General features: G+C 37.8%; 1 protein-coding gene across 1 annotated transcript in view; it reads right to left on the reverse strand.

Annotated features, from left to right (window-relative positions):
- Positions 1–21,880, reverse strand: part of CHM (CHM Rab escort protein) — a 195,883-nt gene extending 174,003 nt beyond the window's left edge. Inside the window, exon 1 of the mRNA XM_082864245.1 lies at positions 21,822–21,880. Within this exon, the coding sequence (XP_082720371.1) occupies positions 21,822–21,870 (49 nt within the window). The 5' untranslated portion in view covers positions 21,871–21,880. The remainder of the gene's footprint in view (positions 1–21,821) is intronic.
- Between the last annotated feature and the right edge of the window lie 718 nt (positions 21,881–22,598).

A 22,598-nucleotide genomic window follows, 5' to 3' on the forward strand; every position in this document is an offset into this window, starting at 1 on the left:
AATTAAAACTGTTAGAGGAACACAAAGGAAAGAAGCATTCCCTCTGTAGAGGTGAGTCATGGAAAGCTCCAAGGAGCAGGGGACACTAACCAGCTGGGTCTTTCAGATCTGTAATAACACAACTGAAAAGTATAGAAGAAAAAAGCTGAAGGAAAAGGGAAAGTGGAAGGGAATATTCTTGGCAAAGGGTGAAGGAAGAGAGTACCAAAAAGTGAAGGCCCAAAGAGTGGTTGGAGCCAAACTGTGGAGTCTGAACTTGAACCTGTAAGCAACAGGGAGTCTAAGATTTTAGCCATAAGAACAAGATCTAATCAGTGTTTCAGAAAAATAACTCTAGGCACAGCACGAAGGATGACTTTGCATAAAACTGGAGCTTTAGGTTTCATTTTTTTTTTAATTCTTATTTAGGAAAAGTTAACATAATTAAACTTTTTGGTCTTACTTATAATTTAGCAAAATAAGTAAAACAACTAACTGCTTGTTTTGTTTAAATTAATATTTATAAGCTCAATTTTAATAGCTTTTAAACCCTTGACTAATTTCAAAATAAAGCCTTTTTTTTTTAACACTTGGCACCATAAAAAGTGAACTACTTAGCTTCTGAATCATTACTCAAATTCACACAACATCCTTGTGAGGCATTTATATGGAACATATATAGGCTTATTACAATGAATTATACAGTCTCTCCCACAAGGGAAAGCCAGACATGAGTTAGAAACAAATAATCAGGGTTAAGTCACACAGCATTACACTGGAAACACACTGTAAAAAATCTGAGTACAAATATACAAGTACAATGTTTTCAACTGTAATATAGGGCTAATAATATATCTCATAGGGATATATGGAAGAATAGGTTAAAAAATGATATAAAACACCTTACACAGTGTCTCCTAGCATGTCGCTGACATTCAATAAATATTGGTTCTCTTCCCTTCTCTTCCTACCCCTTCAATAACAAATCTGAAGTTACCTGAAGTTATACTTAAGCTATTTGAAGGGAAAAAAACTACCATTTGTTTACTATTGACTTAAGTTATCCTCAAAGATCTAACAACTTAAAATAGTTTCTTGAAAAGAAAGTCCAATAGCCTTTTCTATACGTACACTATAGGGCTTTTCCAGATGTATGCTACAGAAGTTCATCAAATACTTAATATCATTTAAACATTTCACATCATTAAATATGATCATTAAATTCATTAGTGAGGCTGTTTCAAAGAACTCTGCCAAAGGATTGTAGGAAAAATGTATAAATCTGATGCAAGATCATCAATTTTACTGGCAAGTCATTTTTATCAAACACAGGTAAATACTAGGTATTATATTAGCATTTCATAACAGCTTGTAACAGGGGAAACTGAGGTTTGTTACATTACGTCCCTCTAAGTTGAGGTTCTGTTATAAAGTTGGCAACTAGAAAAAATATATTAGAAGCTTATAGAATGTTACATGATCATATAACAAACACATAGTCCCAGCTCTATGATTTTCCAAAACCTGTCTAGATAAAAAGATGTTTCACTATCAAACGAAGCTAAGCTAAAATCAAGCCCAAAAAGGTATGAAATTAGCATTTTCAAGAATCTTATCTAAAATATTTTATAGGAATGAAACCATTATTTATTCATTTTTCAAAATCCCCTTTTAATCCAAATCCTTAATGTTGAACCTCATCACTTACAACTACAATATTTAGGTTAGCACTCTATGATCTATTCTTAAAATTGTATTAGTATCTGGAATTGATTTTTCCTAACACTATACTTACATAAGATAAGCATTAAATACTTACACCACTCCCAGCATATCAAACAATATATAACAGATTCCCCTGACAGGACTTTGATGACCTGGCAAAGCCTGAGTGCTTTCAGCCCAAATTATATGAAACCATAAATCACTCTTTATTTTATAGAACATTTCAAAATGGATTCCTGCTTTCTACCTTGAAAGTCATTTCATGTGTTATTTATAACTAGTGAAGACCAGAATGGAAAGAAAATTACATACAACTAGAAAATTTACTGCGACTTTTTATAAAGAATAACTTCTTTTTTTTAGGAATAAAGTAGAATTACTGGCAAGGAAAAACTTGTGAGTATAAGAAGCTTTTAGAGAGCCACATCCTTTACTATTTAAACAACCCTATGTACAGACCTTCTGTACCATCGTAAACAAAGCATAAACAACATTAGGTACAGAACTGACTAGATTAAGCAATGCAAAGGTAAAACGACCCACTTAACTCATGTCACAGCTGCTCAAAGTGACATCACAAAATTAGACAGAAATTAAATTTCAACGCAGGTTTAAGTAGTTTTGTTCATTCCTATTAAATAATAAGTTAAAAGGTTTATATCTTATATTTACTTTTTAGTGGTTACCTTAAAAAGAAAAAAAACTGCCAGTGAAGTAGCTTAGGGAAACTCCAAGAAGTATAGATAAAAAGACTGTTTTTAAATTGACAATTATTGTAATTCAGTTTGACCCACACGAAATATCAAACATACTAATAAATTTAATATCTATGGACTTCTTCCTCATGGGAGAAAATACTGTTAATAATATCTATGTAGGGGAGCAGCTGCTGCAGCTTGCAGGTGTGGTGGGGGCCGGCCGAGCTGACCAAGCACAGACCCGGCGCGGCGGAGCTGTGGCCCTGGGGCAGCCCATGCCGGGGACATGCGCTAATTCGATCCCTCCGGAGAAGTCTGACACCTACCGAGTAGTCTTTCAATTCCTACAAGAAATCAAGAAAAAGAAAGCATTTGTGGGGGGTGCTGGGAAGATGGCGAAAGAGTAAGAGGCGGAGATCACCTTCCTCCCCACAGATACACCAGAAATACATCTACACGTGGAACACCTCCTACAGAACACCTACTGAAGGCTGGCAGAAGACCTCAGACCTCCCAAAAGGCAAGAAACTCCCCACGTACCTGGGTAGGGCAAAAGAAAAAAAAGAAAAAACAGAGACAAAAGAATAGGGACGGGACCTGCACCAGTGGGAGGGAGCTGCGAAGGAGGAAAGGTTTCTACACACTAGGAAGCCCCTCGCGGGCGGAGACTGCGGGAGGCGGAGGGGGGAGCTTCGGAGCCGCGGAGTAGAGCCAGCAGCAAGGGTGCGGAGGGCAAAGCGGGGAGATTCCCGCACAGAGGATTGGTGCCGACCGGTACTCACCAGCCCGAGAGGCTTGTCTGCTCACCCGCCAGGGCGGGCGGGGCAGCGAGCTGAGGCCTGGGCTTTGGTCGGAGCGCAGGGAGAGGACTGGGGTTGGCGGCTTGAACACAGCCTGAAGGGCTTAGTGCACGACGGCTAGCGGGGAGGGAGTCCGGGGGAAAAGTCTGCACCTGCCGAAGAGGCAAGAGACTATTTCTTCCCTCTTTGTTTCCTGGTGCACGAGGACAGGGGTTTAAGAGCGCTGCTTAAAGGAACTCCAGAGACAGGCACGAGCCACGGCTAAAAGCGCGAACCCCAGAGACGGGCCCGAGCCGCGGCTAAAAGCGCGGACCCCAGAGACGGGCGGGAGACGCTAAAGCTGCTGCTGCTGCCACCAAGTGGCCTGTGTGGGAGTACAGGTCACTATCCACACCCCTCTTCCGGGGAGCCTGTGCAGCCCGCCACTGCCAGGTTCCCGGGATCCAGGGACAACTTCCCCGGGAGAATGCACGGGAGAATGCACGGCGGGCCTCAGGCTGGTGCAACGTCATGCCGGCCTCTGCCGCCGCAGGCCCGCCCCACACGCAGTGCCCCTCCCTCCCCTCCCCCAGCCTGAGTGCGCCAGAGCCCCCAATCAGCTGCTCCTTTAACCCCGTCCTGTCTGAGCAAAAAACAGACGCCCTCCAGCGACCTACACGCAGAGGCAGGGCCAAATCCAAAGCTGAGCCCCTGTGAGCTGTGAGAACAAAGAAGAGAAAGGGAAATCTCTCCCAGCAGCCTCAGAAGCAGCGGATTAAAGCTCCACAATCAACTTGATGTACCCCGCATCTGTGGAATACCTGAATAGACAACGAATCATCCCAAATTGAGCAAGATCTTCGAGAGCAAGATCTATGATTTTTTCCCCTTTTCCTCTTTTTGTGAATGTGTATGTGTATGCTTCTGTGTGAGATCTTGTCTGTATAGCTTTGCTTCCACCATCTGTCCTAGGGTTCTATCCGTCCATTTTTTAAAATATTTTTTCCTAATAATTAATTTTAATTTTAATAACTTTATTATACTTTACGTTTGTTCTTTATTCCTTCCTTCCGTCCTTCCTTCCCTCCTTTAGACAACAAATCATACCAAATTGAGGAGGTGGACTTTGAGAGCAAGATTTATGGTTTTTTCCCCTTTACCTTTGTCAGGGTGTATGTGTATGCTTCTGTGTAAGATTTTGTCTATATAGCTGTGCTTCCACCATTTGTCCTAAGGTTCTATCCGTCCTGTTTTTTCCCTAAATAATTACTTTTTAATTCAATAACTTTATTATACTTTATTTTATTTTACTGTATCTTCTTTCTGTCTTTTTTCCTTCCTTCCCTCCTTCCTTCCTTCCTTCCTCCCTCCCTCCTTTGTTTCCTGCTTGCCTTTTCTTTCTCTCTTTATTTTTCTTTCTTCCTTCCTTTCTTCCTTCCTTCCTTCCTTCCCCCCTTTCTTTCTTTCTTTCTACCTTCCTACTTCTACTAATTCTCTCTACTTTTTCTACCTTTTATTCTGAGCCGTGTGGATGAAAGACTCTTGGTGCTCCAGCCAGGAGTCAGGGCTCTGCCTCTGAGGTGGGAGAGCCAACTTCAGGACACTGCTCAACAAGAGACCTCCCAGCTCCACAGAATACCAAACGGCGAAAATCTCCCAGAGATCTCCATCTCAACGCCAGCACCCAACTTCACTCAATGACCAGCAAGCTAAAGTGCTGGACACCCTATGCCAAACAACTAGCAAAACAGGAACACAACCCCACCCATTAGCAGAGAGGCTGTCTAAAATCATAATAACTCCACAGACACCCCAAAACACACCACCAGACGTGGACCTGCCCACCAGAGAGATGAGATCCAGCCTCATCCACCACAACACAGGCACTAGTCACCTCCACCAGGAAGCCTACACAACCCACTGAACCAACCTTAGCCACTGCAGACAGACATCAAAAACAGTGGAAACTACGAACTTGCAGCCTGCAAAAAGGAGACCCCAAACACAGTAAGATAAGCAAAATGAGAAGACAGAAAAACACACGGCCGATGAATGAGCAAGATAAAAACCCACCAGACCTAACAAATGAAGAGGAAATAGGCAGTCTACCTGAAAAGGAATTCAGAATAATGATAGTAAAGATGATCCAAAATCTTGCAAATAGACAAAATGCAAGAAACATTTAACAAGGACCTAGAAGAAATAAAGATGAAACAAGCAACGATGAACAACACAATAAATGAAATTAAAAATACTCTAGATGGGATCAATAGCAGAATAACTGAGGCAGAAGAACGGATAAGTGACCTGGAAGATAAAATAGTGGAAATAACTACTGCAGAGCAGAATAAAGAAAAAAGAATGAAAAGAACTGAGGACAGTCACAGAGACCTCTAGGAAAACATTAAATGCACCAACATTAGAATTATAGGGGTTCCAGAAGAAGAAGAGAAAAAGAAAGGGACTGAGAAAATATTTGAAGAGATTACAGTTGAAAACTTTCCTAATATGGAGAAGGAAATAGTTAATCAAGTCCAGGAAGCACAGAGAGTCCCATACAGGATAAATCCAAGGGGAAATACGTCAAGACACATATTACTCAAACTGTCAAAAATTAAATACAAAGAAAACATATTAAAAGCAGCAAGGGAAAAACAACAAATAACACACAAGGGAATCCCCATAAGGTTAAAAGCTGATTTTTCAGCAGAAACTCTGCAAGCCAGAAGGGAGTGGCAGGACATACTGAAAGTGATGAAGGAGAAAAACCTGCAACCAAGACTACTCTACCCAGCAAGGATCTCATTCAGATTTGATGGAGAAATTAAAACCTTTACAGACAAGCAAAAGCTGAGAGAGTTCAGCACCACCAAACCAGCTTTACAACAAATGCTAAAGGAACTTCTCTAGGCAAGAAACACAAGAGAAGGAAAAGACCTATAATAACGAACCAAAAGCAATTTAGAAAATGGGAATAGGAACATACATATTGATAATTACCTTAAATGTAAATGGACTAAATGCTCCCACCAAAAGACACAGACTGGCTGAATGGATACAAAAACAAGACCCATATATATGCTGTCTAAAAGAGACCCATTTCAGACCTAGAGACACAACCAGACTGAAAGTAAGGGGATAGAAAAAGATATTCCATGCAAATGGAAACCAAAAGAAAGCTGGAGTAGCAATTCTCATATCAGACAAAATAGACTTTAAAATAAGGACTATTAGAAGAGACAAAGAAGGACACTACATAATGATCAAGGGATCGATCCAAGAAGAAGATATAACAATTGTAAATATTTATGCACCCAACATAGGAGCACCTCAATACATAAGGCAAATACTAACAGCCATAAAAGGGGAAATCGACAGGAACACATTCATAGTAGGGGACTTTAACACCCCACTTTCACCAATGGACAGATCATCCAAAATGAAAATAAATAAGGAAACACAAGCTTTAAATGATACATTAAACAAGATGGACTTAATTGATATTTATAGGACACTCCGTCCAAAAACAACAGAATACACATTTTTCTCAAGTGCTCATGGAACATCCTCCAGGATAGATCATATCTTGGGTCACAAATCAAGCCTTGGTAAATTTAAGACAATTGAAATTGTATCAAGTATCTTTTCCGACCACAACGCCATGAGACTAGATATCACTTACAGGAAAAGATCTGTAAAATATACAAACAAATGGAGGCTAAACAATACACTACTTAATAATGAAGTGATCACTGAAGAAATCAAAGAGGAAATAAAAAATACCTAGAAACAAATGACAGTGGAGACATAACGACCAAAAACCTATGGGATGCAGCAAAAGCCGATCTAAGGGGGAAGTTTATAGCAATACAAGCCCACCTTAAGAAGCAGGAAACATCTCGAATAAACAACCTAACCTTGCACCTCAAGCAATTAGAGAAAGAAGATCAAAAAAACCCCAAAGCTAGCAGAAGGAAAGAAATCATAAAAATCAGATCAGAAATAAATGAAAAAGAAATGAAGGAAATGATAGCAAAGATCAATAAAACTAAAAGCTGGTTCTTTGAGAAGAAAAACAAAATAGATAAACCACTAGCCAGACTCTTCAAGAAAAAAAGGGAGAAGACTCAAATCAATAGAAATAGAAATGAAAAAGGAGAAGTAACAACTGACACTGCAGAAATAAAAAAGATCATGAGAGATTACTACAAGCAACTCTATGCCAATAAAATGGACAATCTGGAAGAAATGGACAAATTCTTAGAAATGCATAACCTGCCAAGACTGAATCAGGAAGAAAGAGAAAATATGAACAGACCAATCACAAGCACTGAAATTGAAACTGTGATTAAAAATCTTCCAACAAACAAAAGCCCAGGACCAGATGGCTTCACACGCGAATTCTATCAAACATTTAGAGAAGAGCTAACACCTATCCTTCTCAAACTCTTCCAAAATATAGCAGAGGGAGGAACACTCCCAAATTCCTTCTACAAGGCCACCATCACCTTGATACCAAAACCAGACAAGGATGTCACAAAGAAAGAAAACTACAGGCCAATATCACTGATGAACATAGTTGCAAAAATCCTCAACAAAATACTAGCAAACAGAATCCAACAGCACACTAAAAGGATCATACACCATGAGCAAGTGGGGTTTATTCCAGGAATGCAAGGATTCTTCAATATATGCAAATCAAACAATTTGATAAACCATATTAACAAATTGAAGGAGAAAAACCATATGATCATCTCAATAGATACAGAGAAAGCTTTTGAAAAAATTCAACACCCATTTATGATAAAACCCCTGCAGAAAGTAGGCATAGAGGGAACTTTCCTCAACATAATAAAGGCCATATATGACAAGCCCACAGCCAACATCATCCTCAATGGTGAAAAACTGAAAGCATTTCCACTAAGATCAGGAAAAAGACAAGGTTGCCCACTCTCACCACTCTTATTCAACATACTTTTGGAAGTTTTAGCCACAGCAATCAGAGAAGAAACGGAAATAAAAGGAATCCAAATCGGAAAAGAAGAAGTAAAGCTGTCACTGTTTGCAGATGACATGATACTATACATAAAGAATCCTAAAGATGCTACCAGAAAACTACTAGAGCTAATCAATGAATTTGGTGAAGTAGCAGGATACAAAATTAATGCACAGAAATCTCTGCCATTCCTATATACTAATGATGAAAAATCTGAAAGTGAAATCAAGAAAACACTCCCATTTACCACTGCAACAAAAAGAATAAAATATCTAGGAATAAACCTACCTAAGGAGACAAAAGACCTGTATGCAGAAAATTATAAGACACTGATGAAAGAAATTAAAGATGATACAAATAGATGGAGAGATATACCGTATACTTGGATTGAAGAATCAACATTGTGAAAATGACTCTACTACCCAAAGCAATCTACAGATTCAATGCAATCCCTATCAAACTACCCCTGGCATTTTTCACAGAACTAGAACAAAAATTTTCACAATTTGTATGGAAACACAAAAGAGTTCGAATAGCCAAAGCAATCTTGAGAACGAAAAATGGAGCTGGAGGAATCAGGCTCCCTGACTTCAGACTATACTAAAAACCTACAGTAATCAGGACAGTATGGTGCTGGCACAAAAACAGAAATATAGATGAATAGAACAGGATAGAATGCTCAGAGATAAACCCATGCACATAGGGTCACCTTATCTTTGATAAAGGAAGCAGTAATGTACAGTGGAGAAAGGACAGCCTCTTCAATAAGTGGTGCTGGGAAAACTGGACAGGTACATGTAAAAGTATGAAATTAGAACACTCCCTAACACCATACACAAAAATAAGCTCAAAATGGATTAAAGACCTAAATGTAAGGCCAGAAACTATCAAACTCTTAGAGAAAAACATGGGCAGAACACTCTATGACATAAATCACAGCAAGATCCTTTTTGACCCACCTCCTAGAGAAATGGTAATAAAAACAAAAATAAACAAATGGGACCTAATGAAACTTCAAAGCTTTTCCACAGCAAAGGAAACCATAAACAAGACCAAAAGACAACCCTCAGAATGGGAGAAAATATTTGCAAATGAAGCAACTGACAATGGATTAATTTCCAAAATTTTCAAGCAGCTCATGCAGCTCAATAAGAAAAAAACAAAAAACCCAATACAAAAATGGGCAGAAGACCTAAATAGACATTTCTCCAAAGAAGATATACAGATTGCCAACAAACACATGAAAGAATGCTCAACATCATTAATCATTAGAGAAATGTAGATCAAAACTACAATGAGATATCATCTCACACCAGTCAGAATGGCCATCATCAAAAAATTTAGAAGCAATAAATGCTGAAGAGGGTGTGGAGAAAAGGGAACACTCTTGCACTGCCGGTGGGAATGTGAATTGGTACAGCCACTATGGAGAAAAGTATGGAGGTTCCTTAAAGAACTACAAATAGAACTACCATACGACCCAGCAATCCCACTACTGGGCATATACCCTGAGAAAACCAAAATTCAAAAAGAGTCATGTACCAAAATGTTCATTGCAGCTCTATTTACAATAGCCCGGAGATGGAAACAACCTAAGTGTCCATCATCGGATGAATGGATAAAGAAGATGTGGCTCATATATACAATGGAATATTACTCAGCCATAAAAGGAAACAAAATTGAGTTATTTTAATGAGGTGCATAGACCTAGAGTCTGTCATACAGAGTGAAGTAAGTCAGAAAGAGAAAGACAAATACCGTATGCTAACACATATATATGGAATTTAAGAAAAAAAATGTCATGAAGAACCTAGGGATAAGACAGGAATAAAGCCATAGACCTACTAGAGAACGGACTTGTGGATATGGGGAGGGAGAAGTGTGAGCTGTGAGAAAGCGAGAGAGAGGCATGGGCATATATACACTACCTAATGTAAGGTAGATAGCTAGTGGGAAGCAGCTGCATAGCACAGGGAGATCAGCTCAGTGCTTTGTGCCCGCCTGGAGGGGTGGGACAGGGAGGGTGGGAGAGAGGGAGACACAAGTGGGAAGAGATATGGGAATATATGTATAACTGATTCACTTTGTTATAAGGCGGAAGCTAACACACCATTGTAAAGCAATTATACCCAAATAAAGATGTTAGGAAAAAAAAAGAGTTATGTACCAAAATATTCATTGCAGCTCTATTTACAGTAGCCAGGAGATGGAAACACCTTAAGTGTCCATCATCGGATGAATGGATAAAGAAGATGTGGCACATATATACAATGGAATATTACTCAGCCATAAAAAGAAACGAAATTGAGCTATTTGTAATAACGTGGATGGACCTAGAGTCTGTCATACAGAGTGAAGTAAGTCAGAAAGAGAAAGACAAATACCTTATGCTAACACATACATATGGAATTTAAGGAAAAAAATGTCATGAATAACCTAGGGTTAAGACAGGAATGAATCCACAGACCTACTAAAGAATGGACTTGAGAATATGGGGATGGGGAAGGGTAAGCCATGACAAAGTAAGGGAGTGGCAATGGACATCCATACACTACCAAATGTAAAATAGATAGCTAGTGGGAAGCAGGCGCAAAGCACAGTGAGATCAGCTCGGTGCTTTGTTACCACCTAGAGGAGTGGGATATGGAGGGTGGGAGGGAGGGAGACGCAAGAGGGAAGAGATATGGGAACATATGTATATGTATAACTGATTCACTTTGGTATGAAGCAGAAACTAACACACCATTGTAAAGCAATGAGATAAAACAGTACTGGGATACTACTAAACAGTACTGGGATGCTACATGGGATAAAACAGTCCTGGAATGGAGAGAAAGGTGAGAATTATTGACTGAAAAAGTTGCAGAATGACGTGTACCTAATGATCTTATTTTGTCGTGAATGTGTGTTTATGACATTATACATTTCCTGAGGGAGGCAGGGGCCTTGAAAAGCTGAAAACCAAAGGGCAAATAAATACAATTATTTTGGTGAATATGCATAACCTACTGAAGTTGAAGATTTGCAAGCCTAGAATACTATATAATAGCAGTGTGTGAGTGTGAGTGTGTGTGTGTGTGTGTGTGTGTGTGTGTGTGTGTGTGTGTGTATGTGGGAGTATGTGGGGGTATTACAGCTATATGTATCTGTACAGATGAATCTCACAAGCATAACACTGACCAAGGAAAGCAAGTCACAGAAAGAATACATAGAGTAGAATTCCAAAAGTTAGACAAGTGTCAAAAACAGGAAAAACTAACAACATATGGTTTGGTGATATACACGTGATAAAAAACACTTTAAAAAAACAAGAGGACAATTAAAGCAGTTTACCATAATGGTTACAGCTGTGGGAAAGGAAGGGGAGATGGATGGTGGTGCACCCAGGGAGCTCCTAAGGTACTGGTAATATTCTGGTAGTGTTCTTTTTCTTTAGGTGGGTCATACATACGTGCCACTCACTTTGTTATTGTTCACTGAAAGAAAGAAATTAAAAATATGTATACATACACACACATATATTTCATTTGTATGTATGATATTCTGTAATAAAAAATATCCTAGGCCACACTGTAAAACTGCCTACTCCATCAGTCCACCAGAATCCTTTGAGACATCGGGGCTCTTCGACATACAACATTATTTCCAAACTTTACTATGATAAGCAGCTTTAAAATAGATGTTGTCACCCTTGTAGCTTTTTACCTCTATTGAATGATTTTTCTCACAATAAATTCTCAGATCTGGAGTTACTGAGTCTAAGGGAATGAACATATTGACAATTCTTAGTACGAACTGTTACTCTGCCAAAGTGTTGTCCCAATTTATAATACCATCAGCATTTCAACTGAATACAACTTCATCAACAATTAGTGACTACTCCCTTAATTTAGTGTTTTTAATTATCAGGTTATTTTGCATTTGACTATTAATCAGAAAAAAATATTTTCCCTGAAGTTTGTTGACTATTTGTTACCTCTCTTGTCTGTTTACACTCTCTGCCCATTTACCTGTAGAGATCTTGACATTTTTCATATAAATTTGAAGGTATTATTTTTATGTAATTAGTTCTTTGTTATGAGTTGCAAATACTCCTACTCTGTTTTCCTTTTTCTTTTAGTTTGCTATTTTTCAGAGTAGATGCTATAATTTTTTATATATTCAAATATTGCCTTGTGTTTCTTGAGATTTCAAAGAGGGAAAGTTATCATTTCTCTACAGATCAGATGACCCAGTCTATTCCCACTTTATAGTTCCGACTACACTCAAAGAGACACCCAGATTACTGGCAGAAAGTCCAAAAACTGATCATATAATAGAAAAAAAAATAAAGGAAGTATTTCAATTCAGTGGAGAAAGAATAGATCGATGGTGTTAGAATAACCAGCTAATGATTTAGAAGGAAAATACCCTCATATTCTACAACAAAGTAAATTTAAGGTGAATTAAAATTTAAATGTAAAAAATAAAATGTTAAAAAAGAAACTAAGCATCAATATTTACTTAATCTTGGAGGGGAAGGCTTTCTATGCATATCTCCAAAGGCAGTAACCATAAAAGAAAAAAACATTTGATAGATTTCACTACGTGAAAATTATAAAGTTTCATACATGAGAAACCACCATAAAAATAGAAGGCAAATTTACAAAATACATGATAAAGATTTAAAGTCTTTAGTATATAAAGAATTATTACATGTTGAAAAGAAAAAAATGGCACAATAGAAACATGGGTAAGGGCAATTTCCAAAAGAAACATAATTGACCAATATACCTATTAAATAGTCAACCTCACTTATGATCTGAAAATGTAAATGCAAACAAGGAAATATTTTTTTTGGCTATGATGTTGATAGTAATTAAGAATAAGACATTCATAGACAATGTTGAAAGACTATGGGAAAATAAGCATTCTCATACTCCGCTGGTGAGATTAGACTGGCAAACTTTCCTTAAGGCAATTCATCAATACAAATCAAAAGCTTTACGTAACCACCTCTATAATTCAATTTAACAGTTACAGTTCTAGGTATTTATCCTAAGGAAATAATTAAATACGTACAAAAGATTTAGGCACACCATGTTCATCACAGCCTTAGTTTATGAAAGTGAAAAACTGAAAACCTTAAATGTCCAACAAAAGTTGCTAATTTAAATAAATGACAGGACATTTATAGAAAATAATATTTACTAAGCATCTACTTAATATGACATTTAATAAACTTTTGGAAATGACATAATCGTAAAGATGAAGAACAGATTAGGGGTTGCCAGGGTTTAGGGATGTAGGTAGGAGGGAGGTGTCCATGGCTATAAAAAGGTATCATGAGAGAGTATGATGAAACTGTTTTGTATCTGGATGTGACACCAATCTTCATGTGATAAAACTGTACAGAACTAAACACACACAAGTACATGTAAAACTGGTGACATCTGAATAAGGTCACTGGGTAAGGTCAATTACCTGGTTATGCTACATGTAGTTATGCAAGATCTTACTTACCACTGGGGGAAGCTGGGTGAACATATACAGGATCTTCCTATATTACTTCTTACAACTGCATGTGAGTCGAATTATCTCCAAATGAAAAGTTTTTTAAAAAGACACTGAGGAAGAAGATTTGATTAACATGGAATGATGTTCATAACATACTGTGAAGTGAAAAACAGAATAGCATACACACATCTATACACACAGGTCTGGAAGTATATTCGTAAAAGTGTTAGTTATTAATATTATTTGTTAATGACACGGCTCTTGGAGGGAAAAGATACCACATCTACTCTGTCAATTAAGATGCATCCATTGCAAGTGCTGACAATTGTTGACAATTATAGGAACCAAAAGAAGAGTCAATTAAAAAAAGAAAAGCTTCATAAACAGAACAATGAGTCTCATACTTGATCTTGAAAATTCAATTTATAAGTGCATAAAACTAAAAAACATTTTTTTAAAAAGACAAAATGGCAAACCCTCCCACATGCACAAATAGCCTATAGCTGACTTTTAACAATGGTTTTATTTCTGTGGGAAATTACGTATCTAGTAATCAGTGAATAATTCCTAGGCAAACAGATTATCACTTGAAATATGACTGTATTTTCTGATCCCATTTCTAGCCATTACTTTAGTGGCTGATTCTGTTTTTTCAGTTTTAAGGGATAAACACAACCAAGTCATTCAGTTCACCTTCATCAAAAGGTCTGCGAGTTGACAGATGTCATGATGCTGTCAATAATGAGTTAACACCACAAGGCTGTGCTGGAATCAGGATTTTAATGTCAACAATGGTAACTCCCCAAAATGAAGCAACTGTCAACTGCTAAGCTAGAACACAATAATCTAATCTTGAGAGTATAAGGTATTTTTTCACATGGAAGAATCCAACCAGCTAAATCTAATACCTAGCCAGAGTAACTCCAGTCTTAACAGTTTGACCTCAGTCAAACTTAACTAAGCCTTAGGTTCCACATTTGTAAAATGGAGATAACAATAAGCATCTAACACGACAAGGTTACTGTGAGAATCAGATGAGATAATGCATTTTAAGGGCTTAGCATTGGATTCAGCATAATAAATGCCAGAAATAATTTCATATATTTAACAGTGTGTTGTACATACTAAATTTAATTCTATGTCCTCTATTTGGCCTAGATAGCTCATGCCAAAGTAACATAGAAAACTAAGGATTAGAACACAACTCAGCATCTTCCTAATATGCCTGCTATCTATATGTAAAACCTTCTTTGTCTGTACTTTAGCTTGTGCAAACTTTTCCATAATTATTTTAAATGCATATACAGAAAAGCAGTTTAACCAATGTGCAAATTCAGATCACAGATACATGATCCAAAACAGTTGAAAGCAATACAAAATGACTAAAACTGCCATTAACCAAAAGCCATTGTAACTCAACATCAACACTAGGCTGGACAAAAAAGATATGTATGAACACTACTCGGGAGAAAAAGCAGATGTTGGTACTTTTGTAAATGTGATATAAACCAAATCAGTCAAGCGGTATGACATTACCCACTTAAACTCTTGGTAAAATCTAATATGAGATCAAACACTCAAGTGAAGCACTACCCTGGCGAAAAGCTGCCCCTGGTCTCTTCACCTATTTTCAAACTATTTTTTAAATAGTCCCATTATGATAACATGATAGCTCTCATAATCACACTTGGAGAAATCAGTATCTGTGATAAATTATCATCTTTTTACACTGCCCTTTAATAAGATTATTAGAAAAGCAAAAAAGAATAAATCAATCTTTCAAAGTATCCCTATTTTGTTGGTCACAACTAAATATCCCCAAAATGTTTCCAATCTCTCTAGCATATATATATAATACATACATGTGCATATATTGACATATATGTAGTTTTGTAATATACATATTAATATAAACTGGGAACTGATGATTTTTAGACTATTTTACTTTTTAAACCATTTACATACATAGCAGGCACAGCCTAACTTTTCAGTGTAAAGACTGTAGTGAAACTGAATAGCAGATGATTTAGCATGAGTAACAGTTCAATTACATGGAATTATAATTGTTTCTGTGCACTGGGATTTTATGTGAAATATGAGAATGTGATGGTGAGCAGCCATGTTTGATTTTAATTGCTGTAGCTTGAGTTCTCCAAAACATCATGAGGATACTGGAGAAAATGAGAAAATGACGTGAGGCATGGGAGATGAAAATGATGCTGCGGAGAGAACTCTGGTAACAGATGCGCCTCTCTCTGAGGGACTGGCTCAAACTTATGATTTACAGGGAAGCATAAGCCTCTCCAGAAAGTCTTCTCCAGAGTTATATAATTCCCTTTACTTTTCGAGGTATTGAGCGCAGAAAAGGCATACTTTTCCATCAATAAATGCCTGAAGAATTGCAAAGCATTTTTCAGAACAGCAAAACCTGTAAGCTCTCTTTAGCTCCTTCAGCATTCTTACACTGACAAGGAAGAGTTTCACACTATGCCTCAAACAAGACAAATCTGTTCAAAACAAATGACAAATAATGCAAGCTGGTGAACAAAACAGAGTAAAAGAAGAAAAAAAAAAAGGAAAGAAAACCGTCAGTTAAGAAGTCTGATAGAAATAGTGGTAACAGACACACAAAGGTCTTTCCCACCAAACGGCCAATGGGAAGAGGAGGAAGATGACTCAGACACCTGTATCTTTCCACTGCTCTCCATGAAAACTATGAGCCTTTCCTTGGAAGCATTCACGTAACAGTAGTGATGATAAAAGCACCTCAGTATGGTATTATGGGCTATAAAAATCAACTATGTTTTCTGAGCACTTACTAAACATTTTACAGAATTATTCCATTGAATCCTCAACACAGCTCTGTGAGATTTATTCTCTTTTAGAGATGAGAAAATTGAAACTTAGACATTAAGGAACATGTGTGAGGTGGCACAAGCAGCATAGCTGATTCAAACACTGTCCCATTTCAGAGCCACCTTGTCAATCACTACACTATGCTCTCAAATGAGATACATACATGTCAAGGTAAATAAAACATATGGATGGTATAGCATTTGTAAAACCAAATGACTTTTGAAATATTATTTCATTCCTACTCACTATGTTATTCAGTTAATCAATATTCTCTAAACTTTAAAACATTTTGCCCCTAGCCACCCCCAAAATATATATGAATATATGTATGTGTGTGTGCTTCACACAGTGATACACACATGAAATATATGTTTCATGAAACTATACTCATCCTGGGACTTCCCTGGTGGTCCAGTGATAAAGAATCCATCTTCCAACGCAGGGGATGTGGGTTCAATCCCTGGTCGGGGAACTAAGTGGGCAACTAAGCCCGCACAGTGCAACTACTGAGCCCACGCACCTCAACTAGAAAGAGAAAACCTGCACGCCACAACTAGAGAGAAGCCCACGCACCACAACAAAGAGCACGCACACCACAACGAAGATCCTACGTGCCGCAACTAGGACCCAACACAGCCAAAAATAAAAATAAATAAATAAAATATTTTTTAAAATGTTGCATCCAAATAAAGAAAAAAGTATACTCATCCTTACTACATGTAATATATTCTAATACATATTCTATTCTACTTCTGTTTTTTTTTAATGCTGGAATTGATTTCATGACCCACAAATAGGTGGCATCTTGCAATTTAAAAAAAAAACAACTCTGCTCTAGACTACAGGTTCATGGATATTTGGAAATACAGGCAGAGAAAGTATGGACATCCTCCGATATTAGAACCACACACAGGCATCCTGGGAGAGGATTAAATAAGATACATATATGAGAAATCACTTGGCAGAGAGTCTGGCATAAACAGGTATTTAGTAAAAATCAGTTTCCACGATACCTCCTACAACATTACTATCCCCCAACGTTTAGAGAAGTGAAGTTACTCCACCACCATCATAAGCATTATAGTCAATAAGCTGCTGGCCAAAGTTAACCACCTTAAAGTTTCAATGCTCAACTAACATCAAGAAATGGAGCTGTGCTACCTACATGACCTTTCCTGATGAAAGCAGCTTATCATTTCCAAGAAAATTTTTTTTATGAACCATTTTGATAGAAAAATTTCTGAAGTATATCAAACACTGACTTGACTTCTTAAGAGGACTATACAGAATTGTCTCTTCTCAAGGACCCAGGGTCATAATTATGCACACACAATGGTAAATTTTAGAACTGGTAGATGCCTACCTTAGAGGTCACCTAATTCAAGTCTCTCACTTTACAGATGAACAAATTGATGTCCCAAGATGTTATGCAATTTTCCCAGTTACCCAGTAGGAAGGTTAAGTGATTCCCATTATGCCATGCTGCCACATCGATTTTGGACTATGCTGAGCATGATCTAGCAAGGTAGTCAGGATTTAGGAGCAATACCCCTTGTAATTTACCCCATATTTGTTATTTTTGTTATCTCACTTCTTTCCCCATAATCTTTAGCAATAAAACTCTTAAATCAAAATAGGGTCTATGTGTTTGTGCTCTGCAGGAAAAATGTTAAGCTAGTCTACTCCACAGACCATTTAGGGGAAGAATTCCAAAATATAATATGTGTGGTGTACCTTAGTAAGGAAAGGGATGCAGAATGAATATCTATGTGGCCTTCAGAAAGCAAGAAGGATGCACTGAAAAGGCCACATTGGCTTAGAACAGCTCTGAGCATGTGACAGTCAGGAACCCCAAACAGCTCCTCAGAATAGGCAACACAGTAAATGTCACAAGGGCAGGGACTAGGTTCTCAGTAAATGTGGGTTGAATATTCTAAAAAATGTGTAGTCTGTCACTACACTAAATGGTGCCAGGTCATTGTGCTGTCTGATGTAGGTTTGCATTTTAGGTGTTTGTCTCTCCCCCTTCCCATAAGGATATGAACTGTCACTTATGTCTAATGACACCTCCCAAACATGGCTTTTGCAGAAGTTGATAATGTTTCCTATATCTTCTAGTAAGATGCTTCTAATACACTCTGAGCATGCTAGAATTTTCTAAAATAAGAAAGAATATGCTCTAAATAAGAGAATGAGGGATTCCTCTATGTAAGAAGCATGCCGATATTATCCCATAACTCTTGTAACTTCCATCTTGTCTGCCCTTTTGTTGAGTGGATGGCTCTGCTGCGGGTTACAGATTACACAGTTTGCCAGATAAGTCACCTGCAGTGAGGTATTATGCTACTGGGACTATTTTTAACCTGCAACCAATGATACTTCTCTGTAACCCACAAAATTATCACTCAAATGTCTTTAAATGGCAAAATGTCTTTAAAATGACAACCATGCACCCAAACTGAAGGCCATTTTCTAGACACTTATTACTATATCTATTTTTACAAATAATTGTCAGGATTTTTTCATTAAATTTTTTTTATTTTATATTGAACTCACTATATCTATTTTTGTCCTCTCCCTTGAGACTCCATTTGGTGCTCCTTCCTTATTCCATTTTCTTCTATATTTTCCATGGTTCAAGTACTTTATCTTATTCTTCTGCCTTTGGGTGTTCTAGTGATATTTCCTGTATTTTGTAATCAGGAGGAAATGGGCTTAACTAAGAAAATACATACAAAACTTTATTTTCCCATAATCTCTTCAAAACATGATCTTAAGGAAAACGTTGTGTTATGAAGAATGAAAAGAAATACAAATTAATCAAGGTCAAAGGGGTTTAAAATATTATCCACAGATTATTTTACTTGATAAAGCAATTGTCTCTTGATGACATTTAACTAGAACTAAATCTGCTAAAAGAAAAACTGCATCTCATAGCCTATTTCTTCATGTTTCTGATACATGCATGATTAATTCTGCTTTTGTTATTAAAACTGAATCTTTGAAACACTGATTTTTCTATGATTTACTCAAGCTAGTACATATAGTAAGGCAAACACATTTTAAAGACCACTTTCAGCAAACTATTTCAGAAGAGAAATATTCCAAACACATTAAAAATCATTCTTATTCAGTAGTGATTGGAATTATTGGATTCATTTATTTGGGAAATGGCTTTTATCCAATTTTTCCAGTTTGACTTACCTAAAAACAAAGCTTCATATCACAAATTTAAAGAATGTGCTTGAAAAGTAAAAACGTGTTCACTAAGTGATATGAAAAACTTCTAACTCAAATAAGTTCTTCCCACACTTTGAGAAATAACATTACTCTCACGGAAATAAGTCTAAAATGAATCTTTTTCCAAATACACCAGATACCCCTGATGCAATTTTCTGGATCACTCACAGAATCTTCCTACCTTTATCATAACGGACTCTAACAGGATGGATGTAATCCATATTATGAACTGAACTAGAAGGCAAAATACGTCTCATATAAGAATTAACAGCACTTAATGATAAGAAGTAGCACTCTTATCAATTAAAATTTGAATCAAGATAAGAAAAAGTATCTTAATGATTCAAAGTAATTTTTAAAACGCCCTAAGTGCCAAGGTAAAACAACAACAAAAGAAGGCAGTAACATAGGACCCAAGTATGGTATAACAACTATTCTAAAGTGGATATTGTTCTAAGTTTTAGGATAGACTGGAGAGAATAAATAGAGTCTGTTGACTCCTTCCAGCTCTCATCCAACATCTGTTCATAGCAGCTACAGCAAGGTTATCTGTAGCCATGCAGTTTTCAGGTTGAGAATAAACATGTCCTTGCTGTTTTAAAAACAATTACCCAGGTACAACTAGAACAAGATAATTTTTGGTTAGACAACACTGGAAAGGTTATCTAGTTTACCCTCCCTATGTTCATAAACAAGGAAACTGAGGCTCAGAGAGATTAAGTTCCTAGCCCTAGCAACTCACACAGCTAGTTAATGGCCAAGCAAGGTCTAGAACCAAGTTTTCCAAATTATTTCTATTAATATGGCTTAACTCTGAGGGTCAGAGCCACTGATTCTCCTTCTGGTATGGAATTGACCTTTGGAAATTTACCGGCTGTGTGATCTTGAGCAAATTGCAACCTTTCTAAGCCCTTTTGCCTCCTCTGTATAGTATAAAGAATACGTACTCTAACAAGATTGTTGCGAGGATTATATACAGCTTGTAAAGTGCTTAGCACGTCGATTAGCAAATAATAAGCATTCGAAAATACGTAGTTATTATTTTTACTCCCGACCTGGAAACATGGCTGCTCCTACTGTTTAAGAAGACAATGAACTGAATTCAACACAGTGGACAGGGTCTCAACCAGCGGGGTTCCCCAGCCTCCCACGTTCCGTAGACAGGAGAAAACCCCACCCAACAAATTATTTCACCCCATCTAAAATCCACCCTTTACACTGTTAAGAAAAACAAAATACCAACTGCTGCCAAATGTTTTCTGCCACGTGTTGTACGTGTAATCTGTCAACTATAAATTGCAGGGGGAGTTCTGGCACCACCCAAAACATGAAGAATAAATGATGGGAAAACAAGGGGAAGATAAGATCACACACCTGAACTGGACTCACAGACGCTTGTTCTCAGCTCATTTAGCTGTTGGTAGATAGGTGGGTGGTATAAAGCAAAATGATTTCTTTCAGCACCATAAAGCAGGAATAATGGCCACCACAACAAATTACAACCCCCTAGGCTTCTCAGCAAAACATAAAAGAATCCATTTCATCGCCTTAGTAAATTAAAACGTACACGGGCAACAACTGAGTAACAAAATGTATCCGAGCTGCACTGCACCTTAGGATTACATAAATATATGAAAAATTCCTATAAAATGGCGAGACAAAATGATGGGGAATAGCACCTTGAAACTAACAAGGAGGAAATTATGTCATGCCAAAGGTGTCTCCATTGACAAAATCCCCACCCTCCGTTCTCATGACACTGCAAACCCACCTCCCTCTAAGGAAATTACAGGAATCACCCGCAGCAACCAACCTCAGCAATCGACATCGAGCAGATCGACCCCTACTCAAATGGCGCTAAGCACCGCGGGTCCAAGCCCCTCCCTGCAGCTGCCAAGTCCCGCGCTGGCTCCAGACTACTTCGCTTCCTTTCCGTCCTCCCTCTCACGCTCGACCCCCAACATTTCTCGCCGACCCTCGCCACTGACAGAGAAGGTAGGAACGGGAAAGACTTCCTACACTTTGTCCAGGGAGTACCAGAGCCACACATACCCGTCCCTATTACGACCACATCAAACTCCGAAGGTAGATTATCCGCCATCTTGACAGGAAACGTGTCATGTGACTATTGCTTGTGGAAATGAGATCAAGTTAAGCATTGCTGTGGTAGAAGGCGGAAGGGAAAACACTGCATTCTGGGTATTGTAGTTCCTGGGTGGCGGGTCCAGATAGGCGGCTACAGCATTGTATTTGAAATGTTTTATGCGAATGTTAAAAGCTCGATTCATTTTCCAGGCTGAGTGCAGTAACACTTTTAGCCTGGAGTTTTGGGGTAGAAAAGAGTTGTAGATTTTTACTCTGATGGCTAGGATGAATGTGGGAAGACCTGGGAACCCCTTGACAATGATGAAGCAAGAATTGTTAGGAGACAAGGAGGGCGGAGTGAAATTGAAAGAGGATTGCTTTGTGAAGAAAGGAAATTTTCATTCCAGCCTGGAAACTGTTTGTTTCCCCCAGCATGTCTGTATTTTCGTTTTGGCCTGCGAGGCATAATTTTTCACACCAATACCTTCAAACTCTATCCCTTATCTTTTTTGTCTCTGTCTCCCCAATGAAAACCCACAAAAAATCTCGCCCTAGCTTCGCCAGAATGGAACCGTCATTGCATCTGCATTTGTTCTAGTTAGTCCGATCAGCCACCTTGGCCATATACATATGCAAAATTAGTCTTGCTTTACAGGAGGGAAAAAAGTTATGAAAACATAGTAGTTGCTTGATAGGCGTTTATTGATTCTGAATCTGGTTTTATATATGTATACAAGGAGTTCA

The sequence above is a fragment of the Leucopleurus acutus genome (assembly GCF_964270905.1).
Source record: "Leucopleurus acutus genome assembly, chromosome: X".
In the NCBI taxonomy this organism is placed as follows: Eukaryota; Metazoa; Chordata; class Mammalia; order Artiodactyla; family Delphinidae; genus Leucopleurus; species Leucopleurus acutus.